The sequence below is a fragment of the Cydia splendana genome, chromosome 8 (genome assembly GCF_910591565.1).
Source record: "Cydia splendana chromosome 8, ilCydSple1.2, whole genome shotgun sequence".
Lineage (NCBI taxonomy): Eukaryota > Metazoa > Arthropoda > Insecta > Lepidoptera > Tortricidae > Cydia > Cydia splendana.
In genome coordinates this window covers 11005981-11027312 of record NC_085967.1, presented here as the reverse complement: position 1 = coordinate 11027312, position 21332 = coordinate 11005981, and the positions used below count along the sequence as shown (strand labels likewise).

At 37.0% G+C, this 21332-nt stretch overlaps 2 protein-coding genes across 2 annotated transcripts; both read left to right on the top strand.

Annotated features, from left to right (window-relative positions):
• Positions 1 to 5869: 5869 nt before the first annotated feature.
• LOC134793171 (CKLF-like MARVEL transmembrane domain-containing protein 8) lies at positions 5870 to 15179 on the top strand. The gene is made up of 5 exons (XM_063764758.1): positions 5870 to 6010; positions 8081 to 8205; positions 12973 to 13155; positions 14229 to 14357; positions 14981 to 15179. The coding sequence occupies exons 2-5, from the start codon at positions 8089 to 8091 to the stop codon at positions 15053 to 15055; spliced, it is 504 nt and encodes a 167-aa protein (XP_063620828.1). The 5' UTR covers positions 5870 to 6010; positions 8081 to 8088; the 3' UTR covers positions 15056 to 15179.
• A 3237-nt stretch (positions 15180 to 18416) lies between these two features.
• LOC134793170 (protein singles bar) lies at positions 18417 to 20661 on the top strand. The gene is made up of 4 exons (XM_063764757.1): positions 18417 to 18954; positions 19381 to 19563; positions 19912 to 20052; positions 20527 to 20661. The coding sequence occupies exons 1-4, from the start codon at positions 18808 to 18810 to the stop codon at positions 20602 to 20604; spliced, it is 549 nt and encodes a 182-aa protein (XP_063620827.1). The 5' UTR covers positions 18417 to 18807; the 3' UTR covers positions 20605 to 20661.
• Positions 20662 to 21332: the final 671 nt, after the last annotated feature.

Below are 21332 nucleotides of genomic sequence, written 5' to 3'. Positions count from 1 at the left end.
GTAAAAATATCCCTAATAGCATTTTCTTGTAGGGATTTTGTTGGGCCTTTGTTTACGTATTAGTTGGGCAACCGTTATATTTGGCCGTACGATTTGCTGGAGGGCCCTCGACAAAGGCCCTCCCGAAGATTCCCAACAGAGGGCCATAAGAGTAATTTTTTCGTTGGGCCTATTTAAATAAATCATACAATTATTCAACGGTGGTGGTTTTGGTTGGGCCGTGGTTGGGCCTATACACATTTGTTTGATGGTTGGTTAATTGTTACATTTGGCCGTACGATTTGCTGGAGGGCCCTCGACAAAGGCCCTCCCGAAGATTCCCAACAGAGGGCCATTAGAGTAATTTTTTCGTTGGGCCTATTTAAATAAATCATACAATTATTCAACGGTGGTGGTTTTGGTTGGGCCGTGGTTGGGCCTATACACATTTGTTTGATGGTTGGTTAATTGTTACATTTGGCCGTATGGCTTGCTGTAGGGCCAACTGCAGAAAAATAAAAAAAACGGCAATTTTTTCGTTGTGCTTCTGTTTGCAAATTCAACAATTACCCAACGGCAAGTCAGGTAGGTCGGTAGGTAGTCGTGCACCAGGTTGAAGGCCCAACACAGCTTGTCCCACAAAGGGCCAACATTGTAACTTTAACGTTGGGCCTTGTGTAGGATTCTTACAATACTACCGTAGGTAAATAGTTGTGTAATTTATAGTGTGCCTACAGTCTAATTATGTAATGGGCTTTTGTTTACGAGTCCTACAGTTACCCTACGTTAAGTAAGTGGTTGTGTAATACGACGTTGGGCCTTTGCTGACAAATATTACAATTACACTACGGTAGGTAGGCTAGGCAGCAGTTGTTGTTAATCTTCTCTGTATCGTTCCAATTTTAGTATATGTACTCCCGAAGCAAGTACACTTACTATACACTCTAATTTGTATATATACTAACCGCACTTCGAAACTTTGTAAGAGAGATTTATGTTTTTTGAGATTTAAATTGAGATAATGTTGGTAAAATACAATTTTTGAAATTTATGTATAAATTTTATAGTTATAGCTATTAGATTTATAAGTTACTTTTAAAAAATATTATGATTATATCCGGAATAATCGAGAAAATAACTATAACTTCGATGTTTGGAGACAGTAACGCCATCTAGTGACGCCACAAGCAAACTCAACTGGTATCGTTGGGCATCAGTACCACAGCCAATGTTGGTAAATGCGATATTTGTGCTCACTGGGCCATCGGATGATATCGTTGATTAGCCAACGTTACCAAAATACACAAAGGCCCACTGTTGGGCATCAATGCTACAGTCAATGTTGGTAAATGCGATATTTGTCGTCATTGGGCCATCGGATGATATCGTTGATTAGCCAACGTTACCAAAATAAACAAAGGCCCGTTGTTGGGCATCAATGCTACAGCCAATGTTGGTAAATGTGATATTTGTCGTCATTGGGCCATCGGATGATATCGTTGATTAGCCAATGTTACCAAAATAAACAAAGGCCCATTGTTGGGCATCAGTGCCACAGCCAATGTTGGTAAATGCGATTTTTGTCATCATTGGGCCATCGGATGATATCGTTGATTAGCCAACGTTACCAAAATACACAAAGGCCCATTGTTGGGCATCAATGCTACAGCCAATGTTGGTAAATGCGATATTTGTCGTCATTGGGCCATCGGATGATATCGTCGATTAGCCAACGTTACCAAAATAAACAAAGGCCCATTGTTGGGTATCAGTGCCACAGCCAATGTTGGTAAATGCGATATTTGTCATCATTGGGCCATCGGATGATATCCTTGACTAGCCAACGTTACCAAAATACACAAAGGCCCATTGTTGGGCATCCGTGCCACAGCCAATGTTGGTAAATGAGGTATTCGTCACCATTGGGCCAACGAATGTTATCGTTGTTTAGCGAACGGTAGCAAAATACACAAAGGCCCATTGTTGGGCATCACTGCCACTGCCAATGTTGGTAAATGCGATATATGTCATCATTGGGCCAACGAATATTATCGTTGTTTAGCCAACGGTACCAAAATACACAAAGGCCCATTGTTGGGCATCTGTGCCACAGCGAATGTTGGTAAATGCGATGGTGGGCCAATACAAAATTAATGTTGGCTACGGAACGAACCTCATCCCAACGTTTTCCCTACCGTTGGCACCGTGGGCCCCAACGAAAATGCTACTAGGGATATAACTATGTAAATAAACAATATTCCTTTCCACGAAACAGAGTTAAAAAAAAGGCAAATTCAATAACAACAAAACCTTTTATTTTACTAACAATTTTATGTTATAATAATTGTTATTGTGTGAGAAAATGAAATGCCTAAAAAAATACTTTTGTAAAATAATTTTGTAGTAATCTTTGTATAAACAGCAATATAGGTACCTATTTACTTAATTGACGCGACCCGGACAATAATAATCTTTAATTTGCCAATTGTTGTAATTAATTACAAGAAAAAATGCGTGCAAGTTAAAAACTTTAATATTAAAGTTGAAATTTACTTCTCTTATTTGTACGATAAGCACCAAACAATGAATGCAACTTACCATGACACCTCTGCTATGATAATCTATGTACGCAGTTGGTGCGTCCTTGTCATTCTCGCTGATAAGAACATAAACTTATCTCTTTCTGTCAGCCGGCGAAAATGGCGGCCAGCTTTATTTCTTTCAAGATTAAACCGAAGAAAAACGGATTATTTCAGCTTTTACTTACGAATGATATGTGAAGCCGTCAATTTTTTTGCGCTTCCGCGGATAATTTGAGCATTTCAACATAACGCAGGTCGGCATTTTGTTGCTTAATACACGTTATTTGTGGAAAAGTATTAACCGGTGTACACTTCGCGCTTGCGTCAGGCAGACTGAGACAAACTCGTACACATGACACGAGGTGAGTGCTTCAATTTTGGAACGTGTATAACACATCTTCATATAAAAGATCATAGTGTTTCACTTGGTGGCAAAATTTGTTTAACCCTCGTGCCTTGAAACCCTCGCAACGATCAAGATTTCACTTCTCGAACCACTCGCTACGCTCGTGGTTCAATTTTGCAATCTTTTGCTTACTCGGGTATCAATATTAGCACAAGCGGTTAAACAACAACTTTGCCTCCTTGTAAAACAATAGAAGATTGTACAACAAGGGCATAAAGTGACCCATTATTGTCCGAGGCAATTTTTTGGTCTGAGCGAAGCGAAGACCAAAATAGTAGACGAGGGTAAAAATGGACATTTATGCCCTTGTTGTACACTCTGCTTTTCACTTCGATTGCGAGGAAATTAAATTATATTTTTCAAGGCAATTTACACCACGAAATTGTCGTAAAGCGAAAGAAGATAATACATAACCAATTCCCGCCAACTAACTTTTTAATTCTTTTTTTAATTTTCAACATGTGATCAGAGTTTCAGACGCTTGGTTTTCTGCCAAGTCAAACATTTCGGAGCATTTTTGAACGATAATCGACTCCTATTTTATGTGATTTACTAAATTTAATGACAGAAAATACGGATTTCTAATAAATTGTAGCAAAAATAAAATAATATAACAAGTTTTGTCATCTACACAATTTTATTGCTCAGTAAAATTGTGCAATATGTTTCAACTGTTTGGCTGTTGAGACCGATTACCTTAGTCTTAGAAGAAAATTTTACTTTTATGCTCTAGAACATGAAATGCGATTTTATGTCGTCTACGCACGACATAAAGGTGCACTTTTTGAGCATGAGAAGTGAAAATAACTATTACACGCGAGTACCAAAGACAAGCGGGTGAGGTAAGTAAGTATTTAACGGAACCAGTTGTAATTAAGACACAACTTCTACCAAAGTCATTAACATGTTCTTAGCGTGATGTCTAATTATGATCTCTTTGCATTATTCATTAGTTCATTGTGAAACAAGTGTGTAATAACCTCAGTGATGTAACAATGTTTTCTTGATGCAACTTGATACAACTGTGTTTTTCAAATATAATCTGAAAACCTTTTTTTCAGAGATCTTGACTTTTTTAGGAATTTTAGGATCCTGACACTCATCATTTATAGAATTTTATAAGATCTTGAATCCCTGGTCTAAATTATGTAGGTAGGTAATTAGGTACCAAGTTTTGTTTCCACTACGTTCTACTGAAACGTAACGTAACGGGAAAAAGGTCTAAAAAAGGGTCTTCAACTTTGTTTTAAACAGGTTAGTTACCTAAATAATAAAGAGAGCTCACTCTCATGTTGAGCGAGGCAGCGAATGACCCATTGACAAATAGGGATTGATATAAAATTGTATAACAACTTGTAACAAGTACCTACTTTACGAGTTTCTAAGATGTTTTTTTAGGGTTCCGTACCCAAAGGGTAAAACGGGACCCTATTACTAAGACTCCGCTGTCCGTCCGTCCGTCCGTCTGTCACCAGGCTGTATCTCACGAACCGTGATAGCTAGACAGTTGAAATTTTCACAGATGATGTATTTCTGTTGCCGCTATAATAACAAATACTAAAAACAGAATAAAATGAAGATTTAAGTGGGGCTCCCATACAACAAACGTGATTTTTGACCGAAGTTAAGCAACGTCGGGCGGGGTCAGTACTTGGATGGGTGACCGTTTTTTTTGCCGTTTTTTGCATTATGGTACGGAACCCTTCGTGCGCGAGTCCGACTCGCACTTGCCCGGTTTTTTATCTGAATAAGATATTTGGGTCAGTCATAACAATATTAAGTGTAGGTACATTACATTAACAGTTTTCGTCTATAAAACCTAATGTTGCCCGGGGCATCGTCCCCAGGACGCTTGCTGCGTTTCCCCGTTGGATTGCCAGACTAGCCGCTGAGCGAAATATTCACCTACTCGAAGATCGCCAGACATCCAGACAAGGTTTATGAGAAATTTCTTTCACAACTTGTCTGGTGTCTAGTGTCTACATGACCATGGCCCAAAGGTTTCGACTGCAAGTGCCGCAAATATGTAATTTTCTTTTTAAAATGCATGCATATTTATTTATTATTTCTAAGAAACATTGTGACCAATATATGAAACATTGTTTGTTCGGAATACGTTTCGCCGGTGACATCAGAGTATTGACCTCAGTTCGTATTTACGCAATTAGTGATATCATAAGAGCTGAAGCTGACTAACATTCGCTTGACCGGGTGATAGCTAATAAAAATAGCCCATGTAAGTGATAGACCATGAAAAATTGAGTGTTCGTATCTTAAATATTCCACCACGAAAACAAAATCGTTTCATCCTTTGGGTAAGGATCTATAAAAACAGAAATAAAAACTAATAATGACAGTAAGGATTTTAAAATAATAATAAACTTAGTTATACTCGTACATACAAAATGTCTGAAAAGTCTACTATGTAGGTAAGGTACGTACATCGTTCATATAAACATTTAATAAGTTAGAGTTTTGGTTTAAAAATAGTTCTCAACTTCTCACCTAGAACTACTTTAGAAAACAAGGATTAAAATATACTAATAAAGTTTACCCGCCGGATGGCAAGCAGACATTGAAGATCTCTTTCTCTAGCTAGAGGAGTCACACGCGCGTTTCCTGGGGCCTTACCATGATGTCCTTATTGCGATTCTGTAAACAGAATGGACAGCAAGGACATCATGGTAAGGCCCCTGTATTTGTCCCTGAGCTTGCGTGTTTCCCGGAAGTACCTACTATAGGTACCTACTAGTCCTTGACATATATTTTCCTGTCTAGGGACGACATCCACCAGCGGTCAGCTAGCATGTTTACCGAATGTCAGCAGGTTTTTCACCACAAACTATCCTAAAGGTAAATCAGTAAGTAATAAATTCCATGTTATTGTAAGGTTGGGCATGAGTATTGGTTCGCGAAGAAGCACGCACGCGCGGCGCAAACAGTGAGTCAGAGCAGCCAGTCGGTCGCAGCACTCGCTCGGGAAAACGTTCCTCGGCTTTTCGCTTGCTTTGTTTTAATAATTGTGTCATACGACGAGAAAAAGGTAGGTACCTATTATTGTTTCATTCTTATTCTCCGTGTTTTTTTTAATATCTTTATTTATGTAAAAATACAAATAATAGAATAAGTCATAAAAAATATTAAACTTAGGTATATGTATATTCAGAAAGCTGTAATGTATTAAGTCTATGGTAAAATTTTCAATTTCAGCAACTTTATGGATTATTTGCAATTTTATAGGATTAGAATCCTGAACCCAACACGCATGTTAAGTATATGGCTTTCTGAGTTTTAATTTGTAGTAACGGTCAAATAATTATTTTTGAATCATGTACCTAATAATTTTCGCCGATAACAAACTATATTATTTTTTATTATGAACGTATACCTACATAATATCTGGTTCTTTAATACTACCTACCTACTCACAATACTCATAATGATTAATGAAATTAATGAAACATAAGTACCTACTTAATTTATAAATAAGGCTGCATCAAAATTTGTGCCTTATCTTTTCGATAAAAGCCATAACCTGTGATGTTTGTTTATAGATTTGGTTGAGTGTATATATTATGAGGGTGGGTGTTATAAGGGTGTGTTCGTCGCGTATAAATACAACTTTATCTATGCAATACCTACCTACGTACCTATGTATACTTGTATAGTATAGGCTTTGGTATAGGTTACAATACCGTACCTATATGTGTGCACACGATAGGGGACTGTCTCAAAACAACCCCCTTTTATATGACAACAGTACATTTGAGTACGTATTGAAGGTTTTCGCTACCTATTCAAATTGGCCACCGTGTATTTGTCATGCTTCGCGAGGTTGTTCTGGCAGTTCTTAAAATATATGTACCTATACCTACAAAAGTTTATACCGAGTGAAGCTTTAGCGTGTAAACTTATAAACTGTTTACATGTTCGTGTAAAGTAAAGTATATATCGCGAATCCATGCCGTGTACATACCAACCATAATGAAAAGAGTTTATGCATTTAGCTGCCGTATATTCTAGTTGTTTCCTTCAAGGTCAATTGACCACTGAAAGCTTCAATTTTACTAGGATCCTAAAATAAGCTCTCCAGTCACTGTTATAGTGCATACACGTAAGTATACTTATGTATTCGCGAGAGCAGGCGGCCTCGGCACACAAACAGGACAAATTAAGAGGGCTTACTGAGCTTATCGCCTCTAGGCAACCAGTATAAATATGACATGCCGTTGCTTATACTTCTTATGATTTCCTGGATCAAGTTATACAAGTTAAGCTCAACTGTAAATATACATATATATAGGTCGTTGTGGTCTCATGGCCCGCCAACACGTTGACCTAAACGCCCATTTTGGGAGACGATGAGAGACGTATGACCGTACCTCTACATCGACATTAATTACTCCGCTTACCATTTTGCGAAGGCGTGGGTGGATTGTGTACAGTATATGGCGCGTCCATGAGGAACTAGAGATGATTAGGAGTGATTACAAACGCTCCTTCCTGTCGAACACAATGTCGAACTACATAAGCTGTATGTATAAAGATGCAACTTGAAAATATTCTGTACAAATGTAGTAACTCAATGGGTAATAGGGATTTACAATACTTTAAATAAAAATAAAATAAAATTGTGTAGAAACTTTACTTGCTCATATTTTTTTTATAAACCGTCATCTTATAATATCATCATTTAGGTAGTTTTTTTTACATACCTATTCAATTGGTTTAATCGCCGAAATCAATATTAAGTGTAGCGATGGTGCTTGTTGTTATTGTCGGCTGGAAAAAAACATAGCACTATCCGGCTCGAAGGACCAATGGGTTGTGATGGCGAATTCTTTGTCTAATAGGTTCGAAATACTAAAACAAAACTTCGAAATATACTTAATTAATAAAAGCTAAAAGTTTAAAAAGTGTAATAACTTTACCGGTACTGAAAGCATACTCGTATAGGTATACCTATATTAAAAATACTATTTTATTTTCAAAACTTATTCCCGGACGCGTCCCTATGATTGTCCAAGAGTTTGCAACATTTTCTCCTTTTCAACTTTACGTAATCTTGGCCATCCATTCTCCATTGAAGTAATTAGTGTAACTGCTGTTCCAGGAGAGGACATGTCGCACTCGGTGACCATCACTCGAACCACCACCACCACGAGCGGCGGCTCCGCGCTCTTCGTCAACACCGGTTACCTGCGGACGCTGCCCGGTCTGCTGAAGCTCGCTGAACTGGTAATGACTTCCAAAAAATGAGTTCCATCAAAAGGTCAACTTTTGTCGGCGACGTGACGTGTGGCAGCTGCCTTGACGAACTACAAAATCTGTAGTAAAGCTGTTATCAAAATAAATGTTATCATGAAAATAATATATAAGTATCTTAAGCATATTGTCTTTACCAGAAGCATAAAAAAAATATTGTTATATGTACCTAAACGTTTTTGAATTTGCACTGAGTGCTAGACTTGATGAAATCGGATGCCACATTTGGTGAAAATTACTGGTGGTTGGTTCATTCATTAGCAGTCTGCGTCGAACTAATTTATTTCAGAATAAATTTCCATATACAATAAAATAACTACAATAAATTTAAAATTAACTAAAGTATAATTAAATGTGTTAGTAACATTAGGTACCTAAATCTTCTAATATGATTTTAGAGTTAAATCAGTATTAGAAATTAATATTCATCTGTTTAGGAATCATTTTTAGCGATTCCTTGCAATCAACTACGGGGCTGTCCATAAATTACGTCATCGATTTTTGGCGATTTTTGACCCCCCCCCCCCCTATAATCATCCAAAAATCATGCTTCAAATGACCCCAATTTCCTCCTACTTCATGCTACCGTCATCCGATGTCCAGACCCCCCCCCCCCTAATTTGAAATGACGTAATTTATGAATAGCCCCTACGCTGTGTACCTACCGAAATTGCTACATCACTAACAATGTTCATTAAGTAGTCACATATATTAATAATTAATGTCTAGTTAATTTGCACAAAGTAGAAGGAAGGAAGGAAAATGAAATGTGTACCTTTATTATCTAAATTGGTGATTTACTTGGAAATGTTATACACAAACATGCCTAGTTAGGAAACTTTGGAGGAATCCAATTTAAGTACCTTATGTAGATATTAAGGATGACTCACGCTAGACCGGGCCGTGCCCGGGCCGAGGCGTCCGACATGTCGTTTTCTATGACATTTCCATAGAAAACGAAGCTCCGGGAGCTCCGCGCCGCGGTCACGGCCCGGTCTAACGTCAGTCAGCCTTTAACCGTATCTATATACTAGCGCAAACCTGATAAATATGCAACTTTTTTTCACACAGAATGTGTTTTCATTGTCAATATTGTACTACTCAAGTTTTACGAGTTTTATCATCTCTCAGATATTCTGGTCCAGACTGACCTAATTTCAGTTACGTAAATACCACCGTTGTGCAAGCAAGAACGCATCGTTAATAATAAGGGCATCTTAACACATTCCGATCTGTGTGAAAATATGAAAAAAGTTGTCATGATAGCTTGTACTTACCTATAGTATTATCTGTAGTCTATTCGCTTACTTTACATGAGATGGGCTAGCTTAGATTTTACTTTGGGGAGTTCCGTTTCCAGAACATTAGTTGGTCACCCAACCCGTTACCGTTTTTTGTACAAAATATCTGGGAGACCGGAGCTTTGCTCGGAAAACATATAAAACTCAAAAATGCGCGTTTTCCCAGAGATAAGACCTAGATCCATTTTTCGCCCCCGAAAACCCCCATATAGCAAATTTCATCGAAATCGTTAGGGCCGTTCCCGAGATCCCCGAAATATACATATAAATAAATAAACAGGAATTGTTCGTTTAAAGTAGTGTCCGACCGAAACATGTTTTTTTGCCGAAACCGAAACCGAAACCGAATGTTCGGCTTTGGCTCTAGTTTCGGCCGAAACCGAAACCGAAACCGAAACTTTTGTAGACTTGCTAAAATCGTTGAAAAAATGTCATAAAACCGCTTTTACACACATTATGGCGCTGTCAACACCCAATGTCCTTGAAATTGATGTTACTTAAGCAGTTTTTTAAGAAAATTACTAGAGTTAAACCAAGATAATTCTGCAACGATTTTGATAACACACGCAGTGCAAGTGTTATTTTAAACGCTAAACTTCTATGAAATTATGACGTATAAATAACATTTGCACTAGTTGCACTGCGTATGCTATCAAAATCATTGAAGAATTTTCTTGGTCTAACTCTATTCATTCACCAGTCAAGCTAACATGTAGATACAGGGTCAACCAAAAAAACAACCAAAAACGCGAGCGCAGCGAGCGCGAAATTTTTTGTTAACAATATCGCAAGGCCGGGTACCGATCTTCACCTGGGCCTAAAAGTCCGAAGTGCCCCAGTGAGGCGAACTTTCATGCGAAGTCAAAGCCGTGCTTCAGGCTTCAGGATAAGTAAGTTGAGCACAGACTTCAACCATTGTCCATTGTATTAAAAAGCGAGACCACAGGCCGAGCATGGCGCAGCGAGGCCAAAGGCTAAGCTGAAGTAGAGGACATGTGGAACACAAACCAATGGTAATTTGAGGTAAAAAGTGAGGCTAAGGTCGAGCATTCGCATGAAAAACTGTACTGGGGACACTTTTAAGGGTTTTTTCTTCGTTTTAATCAATAGTAAGCTGTTCAGCATCGCAAAATATTAACTATTGAGAAAATCAACTTTGCGGAACTAGTTGAGCGCAGCCTTTATTAGCCTCGCTTAAAATTTGCCATTACAGGTAGATAGGAAAACGACTGAATAAGTGAGTGAATAAGAGCGAAAAAGACATCGTTCGACTCGGGCCGAGCTGATATTCGGATAACTGCTACGTGCGACAGTGCTATCTCATTCACTCCGATACAATTAGACAGTGTGCGCGTTATAGGTGTTGACAGCCTCTTAAAACTGAGTCGACCGTCTAATATATGGCGCCCCCATTAGTGGAATTGTGTTTTATAATAAACCAATTAATTTCTGTACCTACATGTACCTACTGTACATGAATCAGTATAAGCAGGTATTAATATGTCCGAAGTACCATTTCGTAAGTTTCGGCCCGGCCGAAAGGTTCGGCCGTTTTTTGGCCGAAACCGAAACTACAGCCGAAACATGATTTTTTGGCCGAAACTGGCCGAAACCGAAACCGAAACCGAACCTTCGGTCGGACACTAGTTTAAAGGTATAATAAAATATACAAATTATGCCATGTAGGTATTATATTCCAATTTCGCCAATAACTAAATTATATTATTTGTACCTACTTACATATCAATATCGTGAATTTTATCGTATGATTCCTGTCATTCAAGAGATATCAGAAAACTAATGAACTCCTCATTCCGTTTCTCCTTGAAACTTCGGCATGATGTCAACTACATACTCGTAGTATGCGTCATCGTAAACGATTATTACCTTTATGCGACTGGTGATTATACGTCAGCAGTCAGCAGTCAGACTTTAATTTTCCAAGTTTCAGCGAAAGTTTTAGAGCTTCTTTATAGCTCAAAATTGAGAGTAGGTAGGTATTTAGTAGAAAATTGGCTTGTCTTTTACTACCTACTTAGCGAGAAAATATTAAGGGCTTAGGTACCGTAAAATGGGGTGAGTAGGTTTCGCGGGGAGAGTTGGGTTGTGAATGGGGAGAGAATGATTGAAAGGGGGTGAGACGGGTTTTTAAGGCTACTGCTACAAAAATAATGTATTCCAATTTAAAATGGAGCTATAGTAATATACATAATAAAAAAAAATCGATCCAACAATCTTCCAAAATCACCTTTGTATGAAAACCCAACTCACCCCAAATACGATGGACTACGGGGTGAGGTGGGTTTTCCTGTTTATCGTCAAAGTTATGAAATGGAACTACCCAAAATAAAATAAAAACTAAAATACAAACGTCCGGAACACTTATTATATACATCATTCAGTTTGCATACCTATGTAAAAATAAAATGTTATCGAGGTTTGAATGTCAGTTTTCCGCCTACTCACCCCATTTTACGGTAATATTAATTATTAAAAAAAACCCTTCTAAAATGTATTCAAGAGTAATTTGTGACGTTCCACGGCAAAAGGTACATACCTTATGGCGGCTGGCGCTTACGTCGCATAGCGCCGCAATAACATTGGAGCGGCGTTAATAATAGCGTAAGCACCAACCCAACCGCCATAAGGTAAGTAGGTACCTTTACCCGTGGGACGTCACATTTGTTCTGTAAGTAGATCATCATGTCATCATGGAACGTAATGATATTTGTTTTTCATTCGGCTAATAGAACATTTCAGAATTATTTATTATTTCGATATTTACTATAAATGGTGGCTCCATATAGCTAAATATGTATACGGCATATGGTCAATAACTGTGGGCAGATGATTGATCAATAATGTCTTATATCATCATAAGGTAAATAGGAAAACATTCCTTATAGATTAGTCATACTCAATTACTCATGTTGTTAATTATAGTCGAAATGTTTTGATTTCGTCATCCAAGATATGTATTCATATTGTTCCTATTGTGATACACAAAAAAAACATGGTTAATAGATTAACCGTTATTTTTATTTAATGTCGATAAAAAACGATAGGTAGCTGAAACAAAAAGATGAAATAGGTAATATATTGTTGCCTGCCACTGATTTAGGTACATTTTCGGACGTAGCTTCAGTCAAAAACATTTTACTCACAAAATGTACGGCTCGGCCACGACATCCAGCGACTTGCGACGGCGGGAGCGATAACCATAGGTTAGAGCGTGACACAGCGATCGGACCTTTCGCTCCAACCTATGGTTATTGCTCCCGCCGTCGCAAGTCGCTCGATGTCGTGGACGAGCCGGTATTGAAATATCAGCTAGGTCGTAATATTGACTTCTATGCGGTGGAAAACAATATTTAAAGGGTGAGTATATCACTTTTTAGTACGTACCCTATAAGTAAAAATACTTTTATTTGTTTTTCAGTTACTTGGAGCGGCATGCGTTGGCGTCATTGGATACTACCATGACACCAAGGGTTACGTGCTGCAGACTCCTGAGCTTTTCTTCTTTCTGATGGCTGTGACGTTCATGATCGGCACGTTTTGTCTTCTCACGGCATGCCTAGTCTCCCTGTCCACGGCTTCTCTCATATCAAAGACGATCTACGTAAGTTATTCCCTTGTACCTCCGTACCTCCAAGGGGAAAAGCGGAACCCTTATGGATAGGATCACTTTGTCGTCCGTCCGTCTGTCTACCAAGAGCCTTTATCTAGGGCACGCGTGGAGGTATCGAGCTGAAATTAAAACCAGGATTTACTTAATACTCAGTCTAAAAAAGATACGGCCGTTTATACCGATAAAAACGTATATTATTTTGACACTCTCAATGGGAATCAAAATTTATAGGGTAGGTACTTTCCGTTGACCTAGAGCTATGAAATTTGGAAAGTAATATCGTCTTATACTACACAAGTACAGGGAATAATCTAAAAAATATAGCTTACATTTGTAAAACAAATAAAAATTAGTTAAATTTGTACGGAACCCTCGGTGGGCGAGTCCGATTCGCACTTTGCCGGTTTTTATAATCTGATTTTCTCATATTGCGATATGTGACTTAGTAAGGACTTAGTAGATCCCTACTAGTTTGTGTTAAATTTGTCAAGTTAATTTAAAAAATACAAAATAAGTTTAATAAAAGTTAGGTATGTACAGTCAGCAGCAGAAGTTGCTAAGCGGGCGAGGTGTTCAAAATTACCTTGACGCGCTCTTTATTCTCTTAACAATAAAGTCGCGTCAAGATCATTTTGAACACGTCGCCCGCTTAGCAACTATTGATAAGAGCTGAGAGTCCTGCGGGTCCCCTTGGGGTCCACTCCGACCGACGAAGACACGCCGGAGACGGAGACCCTGACCGAGTCTCGGGAGCACTCGGGCCCGTGGGGTCGTTACTCCGCAACAGCTCGCCACAAGCTGCCCTATTAATATTAATTATTAATTTAAGTCATTTTTGTTAACAACTTCGCTGCGACAATAATTAGTGTTAACTCGTACCTAATTATCCTCTAACGGCCCACCGTACCGTTAAATTGGCAGTCAAATTTGAATCAGTGCCATTAGAAAGTAAAATTGAAAATTTATTTTTATAGTGAACGATTTAAACATTAAAAATCCTGTTTTTTTTCTCTAAACCTTTTCTTTTCTATTTAGTATTTTGAATAATATGGTTTAATTTTCAGGAGGTGATATACCACGGGGTGGCCTGTATCCTGTACTTAGCAGCAAGCCTCACGTTATTGATAGAAGTCAATCAGCATAAAAATGCTTACGGTTATAGAAGCTACTACGAGCCGTATTTAGCCGCTTCGGTAAGTTCAATTCAAACATCACCTATTTCATCGACTAACTTAGTTGATTGATAGTGCGGCCTGGTTGACGCCGTATGCTACCTCAGTTTTCAAAAATCTGTCTGAGCCATGTCTGAGACATGCATGCCATGTAGGAATGCTTCGTATGCGAGGTCCAGGAATGGTTTCCGAAATCTAACGCTATCTAGTATCAGCGTCTGTAGGTTTAATACACTGTCTACGGATGCTGTTTGTGGCATTTACTTATAGGTACCTAGTATGAATAAGGTATATTTCGTCAATAAAGCGTAATTTGGTGGTAAACGGGTGCTTTATATTTATATTATATACCTAGTTTTTTTTTCAAATTCCATTAGTAAAATCATATTTTTCATAGAATTGTATTATTTTTAAATAACATGTTATTTTAAATAAGTACTTACATTCAAACAAAAAAAAAATTCCAAATTGGTTTAGAAATGGCGAAGTTCTGAGGGAACATACATATGTTAAAAAAAAATACGATCGAATTGATAACCTCCTCCTTTTTTGAAGTCTGTTAATAAAAGTAGATTTATATACCTACATATATATACTGTGTCTAGTTTCTTTATTTATCTGATGTCACCGGTTTTTATTTTCAGATAATGGGACTGGTTTTGACTGCACTGTATTTGATCAGCACGTTTTTGGCGAATCGTTCGTACCGTGGAATATAAGTCACAAACATATTATTCAGGTTTTTTTGTCTATACAAACAATAGTGCGTTCCATAACAATCTTAATTTCTAAGATGCCCACTATGCTTTGCTATAAATGTTAAAGTTATAAGGTTACGAGTAATAGGTACCATACGATATGATACCTATGCAAATTAAATTATACATATATTTATTTATTAATATTACCGATTTAATTATAAATTATTGTAAATTAGTGTCTACTTTCGCATAATATATTTATTTAATAAGTTAAAAGTAGGTAAGTATACACTAACTAGTCAGTTCAAGGGTGTTCACTATTCTAAGGGGCATAATAAAATTACAGGAGTGTTGAGTCGATATCCTAACCCGCGGAAGTCGGAAAGCTTCAGTTAGTTTTTTTATTTATTTAGAAATTTAAATCAGGCAACAAGGCCCATATTACAAATACCTTACAGACTAACATACATATGTATTTTATAAACTTAAAACTAAACACTAGTTATTTAGTCGACAAAACGGCGTGGCTCCGTTGCGTTTTAATAGTCGTCGCAAATAAATAAAATATAATTATATTAAATTGCCTGGACGAGCTTGTTATTGTATAGAATGACTAGGTAATATTCTGTATAGTGACTTACAATTTGCAACGCAAGTTTCGTTATATCAGCCATATTATTTTTATGTGTGATTTATAGAGTAGAAATTAAATGTTATCCTGCCCAGAAAACGTTTTCCTGTAACACGTGGGATTATTTTTTAAATAACTGTTTTCATTCTTATTTTGAGTATGGTAAGATACCTAAATTAGACTGTAGGTATATTAAAATAAGATTCTTTGACCCAACCATTTGGCTTTTTGCCCCAAAACTGTTTCAAATAATCCCAGTTCACCGTACAAGTAATTAGGTAGGTCAATAACCTTAAATAATGTAAGCTATATACGTCTAATTAGTAATAACCATATTCCGGGGTTTTGGGTGTGGGACGAATGATTTACACTGGTAACACTGGCAAAAAATAGGTAATAACTTAAAAAAAAAGAATTTATATTGACATTTCTAAGTACATTTGGATCCTACTACTATATTTAATTCACAGTTTGATAATTCATTCACAATACACATATTTATAAATACCTACACCAAATCATTCCCGGTCCCTAAACCCCAGGATATGCTAATACCTAGGTATTAAATTTTTAGTAAGAACTTTTGAAGTGAAAACTTCTTTAGCGGCGCTGTGCACTTTTTGTGATGGGGAAAAAATGTTAAACGCGTAACAGGTGTCACGTGACCGTAAGACGTAAGACGGATACGTGACCTGATCGAAAAACTGTTATAATGAGTTTTTATTTATTGATTTAAATGCCATCTAGTGAGTTTCCCTGTAACTGGTAATAATATAACTCGAGTACTAACAGTGATGTGCTTAGGGGTTTCAAGTAATGCGACGAAATAACGCTAGATGGCGTTAACCTCAATTATACATGGTGCTGCAGACATTTTGCACTAGATGGCGCTGTTATTAATACAACACACGCTGTTATTATTACAATGTCATTGAGTTTTCACTTCTGCCGGCACTCCCGGAGTGCAACCCGTTGTTTTTTTTAAATCGGATGAAGTTTACTTATCGCGCACATATAAATACCTACACACAAAGAAATATTGTTGTAACACTTGTAAGTAAAAACTAAACAGGTACTAAGTAAGTAGGTATGTACTTACCTAATTGTCATTTGTTTACACACAATAAATGAACAAAATGAGATTGTCATATTGGCAAACAATAGGTTAAAGAGTTTTGTACCTATACAAATGTATAAAAGATACCATATTTAAACTACTCTCCATTTCGAAAAAAAATTATACGAGATTATCGAATTATATATAGTATTTTTATATAAATCATAACTGATGATACTTTACTGTTTAATATGTATACTTAATTAAACTTGTGAGGGTTAAATGAGAAAATAAGGTTAAACATATTTTATTATTATTATATTATATTTAAAAGCCGAATTTCCTTTAACTTTGATTTATTGTCATCGTTTTAGTAATAAGCTGCTGGTGCTGAATGCCGGTAAATTAAACGAATACCACTTTATGATATAAGTATTTATAGAGATATGCAACAAGGATATTATGTTAAGAATCAAATTGTTGTAAGTAAATTATTCTGCCATCTGTTTAACGGATAAGAGTTCGTTGCTTCCAGAATAGTATACCTACTCGGTGTAAGGAGTGGTCCGGAAAAAAAGTAGCAGCACATTATGTGGATTTTTCATTTTATTTCGTAATAATTTGTTGCTGCAGTTCATTTCGATAGTGATCTGTAGATACTATTCTTTACAATTAAATACACTCGTATTTAATATCAAAGGGTGAATAAGAGTTTTAATTCGCGTTTTATATTATATCTTTCATGACACTTTTTGAACAGTGTATTTTGAGGGAAATTATAAGGTAGGTATTTCTCATACACATCGTATTTTCTAAAAGTTTGATAAGCGAATTAATACATTATTAAATTATTTTTCGTTCTATATAAAAACTTTTTTTATTTGACTTCACTTTGAGGTAGTTTCATGGAATATCTACTTCTGTATATTTTCCATTTTTACAGAGATTTGTCTTCCATAGAAAAACTTCTGTAATAGGTTAAATTGGAGAGACTTCCTAACTACCCAAGATAAATTCCAGTTTATTGGAATAGCTTATTCGTTAGATGATGTTCTTATAAGCATAAAAAAAGTTATGAAACTGGAACTTCATTTGTGGCATTGTAGAAAACGGCCAATAAATATTATTAAATTGTACTGTTCAAAAAGTTACAAAGTACATTGCAATAAAAATGAGAAAACTCAAACAATCTCATATTTATCGATATTTTTAACTTTAGAGTATATTAACAAAATAACAAAGAAAAAAAACTGCTTCATAATTAGCAAAAAAAAAATACTTACCATATAAATCACTGCTACTTTTTTACTGGACCACTCCTTACCTCTACCTATAAAGTTATTGAAACTTTATGATTTGATTCTGATTTACTGCAAACAAGCAATTACATTTATATACGGTACAGATTTTGCTATCGACGTTGTTTAATATATTATACTTTTATTTTAATATATTTGTACTTTCTAGTAAAATGCGATGTTTTATTACCTATATTACAACCCGCTCCTACATTAGTTCTCAAATAAAAATACATATATCATATGTATATGGGTGATGATCATGTGACTGCTTACCTATTACGGGGTCCGTTTAGTATTTAACGAGCACTTATATTGAGCCCCACGATTGATTGTTGCCCTCGATTTTTTTTATTTAAATCCTTTAATTAAGGTATTGGGGCTACCGGGGCTACCCTAATCCATAAATAGAAGTCTCCACAGCTGTAAATATTCCAAGTCGCGGGTGTTCGTTGAGTTATTTATACTACACGCCGGCACGCTCCTTGCTTAGTACGCGACATAATCAAATAAGTCCCGACATTTGTTAGAGAAGGTTCACAACATCCGATGAAGATAATAGGAAATATTTTAGTGCTCCAGATTCGAAATTAGGCCAATAGGGTGAAAGTTCGCTGAACTTGCGCGTGCGCAAAACATCTATAAATATACGTGTTGTTAAAGACCGTTTGGCGAAGTATTTGAACTCTCCCTTGTTTCCTGTCGGATGAGCCATAGATCGTGTCTGGACATTGTAGAGGGAAGTGTGCTGTGAAACTGGGATTGTTTTTCGTAATATTGTGAAATGACACGAGGCCCAACCATAGTTCGCGTTGCACCGGGCGGCGGCGGCGGCGAGCGTGGCATCAAATGTTGTTGCTGCCGCTGCTGTGAGTGCCTCAACCTGGGCTACCTCACTTCGCAACATGGATTGATAAAGCTTGCTGAAGCGGTAAGTATTATCTAAAAAAATAAGTAGCACATTTCAGTGAGTGGTGGAATATTTCAAATTCAAACCGCATTAAAAAAAGTGACAACAACCACAGTTATTGGTATGAAAATGTAAACATTCTCTATTTTCCTGATTTTATATCAATATATCAAAAAGCTAAATAACAGGAAAAAAGCGTGATTGTTTTTCATATGATGGTAAACGATTCATAATCATTTACTGATTGTGCAGGCTTAGTCTACGTGATATACTATCCACAGAATTTATGTTTATACAGATTTTGCTAACTTCGCATAGACTTTTGACGTAATATTTAGGTACTTTGTCATTGAAAAGTCTATGCAGAGTTAGCTTCGTCTGACTCTAAACATGAAATAAATGAAATAATGTCTAAAGTAACAAGCCAACAACATTGCTCGTATACAGATGCTAGGCGGACTGTGCCAGAGCTTGCTGGTGAAGTACGGCATGTCGGCAGCCGGCACGCTCGGCTCGGCCTTCCACGGGTTCCTCACCACCGCCTCGGCCTGCCTGCTCACTACCGCGCTACTCATCGCCTGCTACGTGCTGTCGTCTAACTCGCAGCACCTCATCAAGCAGTCCGTATTTGTAAGTACATTTCGGCCTTACGCCTAGTTTGGCCTTCCACGGGTCCCTCACCAGCTCACCACCGCCTCGGCCTGCTTACTTACCATCGCGTTCCTCATCGACTACTACGCGTTGTCGTCCAACTCGCAGCATCTCATTAGAGTTCGTGTTTGTAAGTACTCGCGTACGTGTCAAAATTTGATCATAGGTATAGGAAGGGTATAGGTATTTATTTAGAATTAAAAAGAAACATTATAATATTTATAATATTTCATAGGTACCTACTACTTGCATTATATTAGGATTATCCCAAAATAAATGCTCCTTTGTAGTAAACCAACAATTGATTTATATGCCTGATGTCCACAGGAATGCTTGTTCAACGCGACGGCCTGCTTCCTATACCTGTCTGCTTCATCGTACATGGGTGTGGCGGTGAACCTCTACCTCTACCCACAGTATGCCATCATCAGTATGTACTCTGCCTACCCAGCCATGACTGCAGTCTATGTAAGCATATTCTGCATTGCATCAACTCAGAACTTACCTTCGTTCTTCTCCTTATATTTGCACCTTCCTGCTTGAATACGAAATTACCCTGAGAAATTACCACTGGGGAAAGGCCCATTAACTACTACAGGTACTTTTACCTATCCTAAAAGAGGACGTAGATATAATTATAATCGTAGTTTATTTTACACGTACTATTAGAGTGGGAATGTGTATATAAATAGTTGATATTGCATGGTTACCTCGTGCTGTTTTCTTATAGCTAAAAACAGCTTGTGGTAAGTACTGGTAACTTTTATTCATAAGATTCTTTGTATAACTTAGGTAAGTAAATACATAGTTCCAGGTCCCTATATTGATTGTACTGAAATATACTCGTATATCTTTGTTTATTGACTCCAATGACCTACATCTTTTATGAATTTTTGGCCCTATAAATGGCATCTGCTGAAATATGTATTCTCTTCGTTTCAGTACATTGGAGTAGTTCTGGGTATTCTTCACGGCGTCGACGCGTACATCTCATACAAATACCTCAAAGGATATCGATGAAAATGGCACATGAGATCGTCGCAAATATTTATTATACAATCGAAACTAACAACTCATTCCATAACTATGGTTTAGTTTATAATAATATTAATAATGTATAAGGTAAATATTATTTTCTTACTAAAACAACCAGTATTTTCTTTCAACGTTTATTATATTTTTTGTCGGGATGTTTTACTATGTATAAGTCTAGGTACCTAGTTAGGTACCTATTTCGAATTTAATAACAAGATACGTTTCGAATGACTAAAGATATATATCTTATATGTTTTGATATCAAAACAATTCATAACAGTAAGTATTGTACAGTAAACTTCAAATATACCATAGTCCCTTTGCATCCAAACTTCTATGTAAGACAAAAGACAGTTAAGTAAAACGCCATGTCACGACTTGTAATTAAAACAAGTCGAATATGCACACGAGTTAATTAGGTAATTACATAGCGATTTAACTTAAAAAAAGTACCCGTGTTTCCTATACGACGGTGACACTGTCAATCTGTTTTTTCGTTATGATTCTTAATTGGCATCGGCGCAGGAGTCAAAAGGCAGAGTTTTTGCTTGTTTGATTTGATGTTATTGCGCCAGTGTCGGTCGGCCGTGCCTGGCACGGTCACTACGAGGCCGCGACGTCATCTTCATTGTGTAGGTATCACACTAACCTACCTACAGATAACGCTTACATGGTGCTAGGTACTACAAACTTAAGCTAATACGTGTTATTCG

Excerpts from the sequence above, each read along its gene's own strand:
- LOC134793171 (XM_063764758.1), top strand. The coding sequence starts at position 8,089 with ATGTCGCACTCGGTGACCATCACTCGAACCACCACCACCACGAGCGGC. Across the intron at positions 8,206-12,972 it reads TGCTGAAGCTCGCTGAACTG|TTACTTGGAGCGGCATGCGT; the intron begins GTAATGACTTCC and ends TTTGTTTTTCAG. Across the intron at positions 14,358-14,980 it reads AGCCGTATTTAGCCGCTTCG|ATAATGGGACTGGTTTTGAC; the intron begins GTAAGTTCAATT and ends TTTTATTTTCAG.
- LOC134793170 (XM_063764757.1), top strand. The coding sequence starts at position 18,808 with ATGACACGAGGCCCAACCATAGTTCGCGTTGCACCGGGCGGCGGCGGC. Across the intron at positions 18,955-19,380 it reads TGATAAAGCTTGCTGAAGCG|ATGCTAGGCGGACTGTGCCA; the intron begins GTAAGTATTATC and ends GCTCGTATACAG. Across the intron at positions 19,564-19,911 it reads TCATCAAGCAGTCCGTATTT|GAATGCTTGTTCAACGCGAC; the intron begins GTAAGTACATTT and ends TGATGTCCACAG.